This window comes from Melanotaenia boesemani, chromosome 16, assembly GCF_017639745.1.
Source record: "Melanotaenia boesemani isolate fMelBoe1 chromosome 16, fMelBoe1.pri, whole genome shotgun sequence".
Classification (NCBI taxonomy): domain Eukaryota; kingdom Metazoa; phylum Chordata; class Actinopteri; order Atheriniformes; family Melanotaeniidae; genus Melanotaenia; species Melanotaenia boesemani.
The window spans coordinates 1,333,590-1,339,501 of NC_055697.1; the positions used below are offsets into that span (position 1 = coordinate 1,333,590).

General features: G+C 41.3%; 1 protein-coding gene across 1 annotated transcript; it reads left to right on the forward strand.

Moving 5' to 3' along the window:
* Window positions 1-4,014, forward strand: calhm3 (calcium homeostasis modulator 3). The gene is made up of 5 exons (XM_042009716.1): window positions 1-64; window positions 153-515; window positions 1,374-1,501; window positions 1,577-1,704; window positions 3,041-4,014. The coding sequence occupies exons 2-5, from the start codon at window positions 229-231 to the stop codon at window positions 3,485-3,487; spliced, it is 990 nt and encodes a 329-aa protein (XP_041865650.1). The 5' UTR covers window positions 1-64; window positions 153-228; the 3' UTR covers window positions 3,488-4,014.
* The last annotated feature ends 1,898 nt before the right edge of the window (window positions 4,015-5,912 follow it).

Sequence of the window (5,912 nt, forward strand, 5' to 3'; positions counted from 1 at the left end):
TCAGGGGTGTTCCACTGGAACAGTCAGGAGGTTTACAGAGACAAGAGTTACCTCATACTGTCCGGTGAGTTAACTATTCTCATATTCCTGCAGCAATAAAAATATTTCCTAACTAGAAATTACTACTTGAACATTTTCTGTTTCCTTTTAAGAAAACAACCTCGGCAGTAACTGGAGTTTTGAGACGTTTTATCTTCCATCTTGACTTCAACGTAGTCTGACTAAGTTATGGAGCGTCTGAAGTTGGTCCTGCAGTACTTCCAGTCCAACTCTGAGTCCATCTCCAACGGGATCTGTATCATCCTGGCTCTGGTCAGCGTCAAGCTCTACACCAGCTTTGACTTTAACTGCCCATGCCTTCCTCAGTACAACAAGCTCTACTCCCTGGGAGTGATGATTGTACCACCCATTATATTGTTCTTCTTGGGGGTCCTCGTCAACCGACATACAGGTGTCATGATGGACGAGTGGATGAGACCCATCGGGAACAGATCCAAAAATCCTGCAGTTGTAAAGTGAGTAACTAATACTACTATAACAGTCAGATGGGCATTTTACTGCACAGTGAAATCACTGTTGATGCTGAATAAACCAGTTTCATACCACCAGGATGTGTCTATTATAAAGTCAGAGCATTTACATTGAAGTTTTATTCTCACAATGACGTCATCAAACACCAAAACCCGTTTTCAGGCTTCATCTGTCAACACGAAAACAAAAAAAGCTGCATGCTGTACAAACATGAAACTCCACCTTAATACAGAACCTGGCTGGAGGAAAAACTTGTTAATAAGTGAGCTACAGATTCAGGTTTAGATTTCACTGAGAAATTTCCATCTGCTATAATTCTTTGTGCTTTATTCTGTTTTGGGTTTTGCTTTGTTTGTTTTTTCATTTCTTTGTTTTTGCACATCTGCCTGGTCCAGCTGCACTCATACTTCATGGATACTTTTATAACTTGTTTTATTATAACTTTATTGCTCTTTATATGTTATACATTTTTATATGTTGTATATTGATTTGTTTCTATCTATCTATCTATCTATCTATCTATCTATCTATCTATCTATCTATCTATCTATCTATCTAAATTCAAGTCTATTTATAAAGCACTTTTCACAGATAAAAATTACAGTGCTGTACACAAAATGGGTGCAATACAACAACATAATAATTTAATAAAATAAATAAAAACCATCAATAAAAAGCATTCCTGAATAAAAAGTTTACAGTCTGGGGGCTACAGCCTGAAAAGCCGGTCTTCCCTGCTGTACGGCGTTATCCTGGTTTTCTGCAGCAGGAGACTATAACCGGCTAAAAGAGAAACTGCCTAAAGTTCTCAAGCTTCAACTTTGTCTGTGATCACCCTACAGATATCTATTTTCAGCCATGCTGCAGAGGGCCCTCCTGGCCCCAATGGTGTGGATCCTGGTCACATTGTTGGATGGAAAAATCTTCATCTGTGCTTTTAGTGTGAGCGTAGACCCTGGACTGTTCTCAGGTACGTATAACAGATAAAAACATGCTCTGGATACTGTTATTTCCGTGAGATGTTCAAAGTGATGTGTTTCCTCAGGTCTTCCCAACAACACGGGTCTGGATGTGGTTAAAATAATGGCCAAAGTACCGTGTAAGGAGGACATTATTTTCAGGAACAGTTCCTTCCGTAAAGCAGTGTCCCGTTATGTTCGCTGCTACTCACAGGTAAACCTTTCAGCTATGGACATGAAACTTAGGTAATCAGGGACGAGCTCTGTCAGAACTCAAAGCTTTATTATCAAATGTTATACATTAAAAATATAACACCAATGCTTTAAATTACTGATGCAGTGGTTCCTGTAAATGATAAATTCAACAACCAATCAAGTAAATTAAGGCTAAATGAATCCAAACTGTTTTTAATCATGGAGGGAAGTCTTAAAGTAAGAAAAGTATGAGGCCAGATCAGTCTCAATAAGAATGAACTCACGCCAGGTGTTTCACAAATGCACACGCTCTGGTTTGCATTCGTATTTCAGAATCGGAAATGCACACAATCTGTTTCACAAATGCACACGCTGTGGTTCACAAATATAATTTTGAGGCACACTTGTAAGATTATACGAATTGCTGAACGTGCATTTACGAACTGCTTCTCATTTGTGAACATCTCTGCATTCGTGAGAGAATTCTCTGCGGTGGATTTTGAGACTCCCCTGACGCCGCAGTGTAACGAATCTCACCATTGGTTGACTAATCTGTCAATCAAATTTCCGAGTGTGATTGACAGATTCATCAGTCAATCAGTTAATTCGATAACATTACATGATCTACAACGAGGGAATGTAAGATAAATGTGTTACTTACAGGTTGTGATTGTTGCGTCTCCTCCATGTCTGCCCGCTAGTTGGACTTTAACTACCATGCTCAAATAGCAGTATTAGCTCTGCGACAGGTCTAAAAGTGTGGAGAAAATGTAAGGAGCAGTATGATTGGCTGAATGCAAACACACCTGATTGACTGATGAATCTGTCAATCACACTCGGAAATTTGATTGACAGATTAGTCAACCAATGGTGAGATTCGTTACACTGCGGCGTCAGGGGAGTCTCAAAATCCACCGCAGAGAATTCTCTCACGAATGCAGAGATGTTCACAAATGAGAAGCAGTTCGTAAATGCACGTTCAGCAATTCGTATAATCTTACAAGTGTGCCTCAAAATTATATTTGTGAACCACAGCGTGTGCATTTGTGAAACAGATTGTGTGCATTTCCGATTCTGAAATACGAATGCAAACCAGAGCGTGTGCATTTCCGATTCTGAAATACGAATGCAAACCAGAGCGTGTGCATTTGTGAAACACCTGGCGTGAGTTCATTCTTATTGAGACTGATCTGGCCTCATAGAAAAGCCATACATGAGGTTGGACTGTGACGTTGAGGCCCTTCCTTAGATAACTGTTGTCATGCTGATGATCGGGCCTTTGTTAGATGCACACACCCTCCACATACTTACAAACAATCACAGCTGCTGACTGATGGCTCTCCCATCCTGTCTAGGCGGTTGGCTGGTCCATCCTTCTGTTTCTGATTGTTCTGGGAGCTCTGGGACGCCTCATCAAGCCTTGCTTTGACGATCACGCCACCTTCCTGCAGACACGATACTGGAGCAACTACCTGGATGTGGAGCAGAAGCTTTTTGACGAAACATGTGTCCTACATGCTCGCGACTTTGCCCGAAAATGTGTGGTGCAGTTCTTTGAGGACATAAGGGAGGACACCGTACTTCGTCTTCCACATCCATCCTCCATTGCCAACATCAGAGAGGAGGAAGAGCATGGAGAGGAGAAACTTCATGGAATAACAAAGCAGGACCAGGTGGACCAGCTGCTCAACAAGTGGTACTACAGTAAACCTGAGCTGGATGTGACCAGGATCGCACATAGACCCAGAGCCTGTGTCACCTGGGAGGACCGAGAAGGGAAGACGTTATACTCAGAAGTTTAGGATGGACATTGAGCATCATCTTAAACTGATGAAGAGCTTTCAGCTGCATGGAGTTAGATCAGATATGTGACATGACATCACTCCGTCCTGGTAAGATGTAGTTGTGGGTGGCTGAAAGGTGTAACCAACCAGGTTGTCTCCCTTTACTCACCAACTGTTTAATGGCCTTTTGATCCTAAGCTGGGATCACTGAGACTGATTTAGCTTCTCCTTATTACCTTTAACACTTTATCTACATTGTCTGTTTAAAATAAATAGAACTCACCACCTGGATTTAACTAAATAAATAGGTAGGAGCCTCCTATTGGATAATTCCTGCATGGATGATGATGATTTTTCAGCTGCAACAAGTTATTAAACCCAAACTGAGGCAGCGAGCAGCTTCTCATTTCTTAAACATTTATGTGGAAAGACATGTCCGTGGCCATGGAAAGATGTTAGTCTGTTTCAAAAGGGTCAGATCATTGTCATCAAGCAGAGAAAACATCTACGGAGAAGCAGAAACTACTAGAACTGGGTTCAGAACTGTCCAACCATCATTAAAAACTGGAAGGATGGTGGGAACCATCGTCTTCCAGGAAGAAATGTGGTCAGAAAAACATCCTGAATGATGGTGATCACTTCAACGTTTGGTGGAACCAGATGGAAGAAAAACAGCAGTAGATCTCAGGACCATGTTTAATAGTGAAAGTTAGAACATTTCCACATGAACAATGTGAAGGAGCTCAAGGGACTGAACAGCTGTGGAGCCAGAAGAAAACCACTAACCAGTGAAGCTAACTGGAGAAAAAGGCTTCAGGTTGCTAGGGAGCATAAAGACTGGACTCTGGAGCCATGGAAGAAGGTTGTGTGGTCTGATGAGTCCAGATCTACCCTGGTCCAGAGTAAGAAGAGAGGAGGATGAAGGGATGCAGCTATCATGCCTAGTGCTGCTGTACAAGCCTGTGGGGGCAGTCTATGATCTATGTGCTAGAGAAGACTGTGCAGCGGTCCGGCTCTCCATCATTAATACAAGATCTTGGAGAAAAATGAAATCAACTCTGGACAGAAATAAATGTGATGTTGTAGAAACTTGTTGAAACGAATCCACAGAGAATGCTGCTGGAATCAGAGATAAGGAGGTCCAACCAACAGAATGTAAATTTTATTTGGACGGGCTGTGTAATAAATTCCTAATTATTATAAGACTTTCTTGTTCTAAAAACAGATTAAGAACATATTCAGATATACAGAACATAACTTTTTCTCTCAGTATGACGAGCAGCGATCGTTCATGTTCTGTGTCGTATCACAGCAGCCTGTATAACCATTCTGCTGATCTGGACTTTATCACTGTCCTTAACCCAGTCAGTGTTTCTTCATCACGATGACGAGGGTCATTGTCAATGGAAATATCCCCACATCATGATGCTGCCACCACCATGCTTCACTCTGGTGATGAGAGATGTCATTCATACAGTTTCTAACCACTGTGCAATATGAAATATATTTTATTACCTAAGAATGAACATTTAATATCTCTTTGTGTTTTCAGTTTCCAGTGTAAAACACTGTCACCGTGGCAACACCTGGTCATTTTTACCTTGTTGTTTAAAGAAACTACAGAGGCAGAAACTGAGTCATCGGATCTCTGTAGACTCCGAGTTTTGTCTGGAGGAACTAATCAAGGGTCAAAGGTCAATGTCAGAGAGAATCATGAGAAATCCTTTTTGGAAAAAGCCGCTGTTCAGATGTCTGAACTTCTGAGACATGAAGCTGGAGTAGAGAAGCAAACTGGGTTTTCTTTTCACATCAAACAAACCACAAAGTCCATTTGAATGTTTGGGTGTGGACCAGTTTGTTTTGCATGCAGGATTTTTACTCACACACAAAACCTGATGAACACATGCAAATATGTCGAGGTCCAAACTTACTTTACAGATCTGCACAAAGCCTGAATTTTCTTTCAGTTTTATTCAGTTTGTCTTGAAGCTGCTGTAGATTGCTTTGGGGGGGGTTTGTGTGTTTTGTAGTTTTTTTTCCGTAGTTCCGGCTTTCCTGGGAGTGGAAAGCTGCAGTGATCCTGACTCCTCATTGTTCTTATCTGTGGCTGATTTCCTGTGGGCAACTTTAAAACTCCAGTACTCCTCTCTTATCACTCCCAGTTTGTTTCTTTGTCCATGTGGTACAGACTCGCCCAAGTCAACGTTTGTTTCAGGTCATTTAAATCTGAAAACTCACCTTTTCTGCATCAGTTGTTCACTTTACCACATCTGCAAAACAGTCTGTTCTATCCTGTGCTACTCATCCATCACTCTCACATGGATAATGTCTTCTGGAAGAACTGCTGTCGTATTAACCCTTATTAACCTGTATTGTCTATGAGGAGGATTAAACTCATCTGCCCTTGAGGTTTTCTTTGGTCATGTTATAGTTCACCTGTTAA

Bases quoted from the DNA above. Each gene is read 5' to 3' on its own strand.
- calhm3 (XM_042009716.1), top strand. From the start codon at position 229: ATGGAGCGTCTGAAGTTGGTCCTGCAGTACTTCCAGTCCAACTCTGAG. The intron at 516-1,373 runs GTGAGTAACTAA...ATCACCCTACAG, and splicing joins AAAAATCCTGCAGTTGTAAA to ATATCTATTTTCAGCCATGC. The intron at 1,705-3,040 runs GTAAACCTTTCA...CATCCTGTCTAG, and splicing joins ATGTTCGCTGCTACTCACAG to GCGGTTGGCTGGTCCATCCT.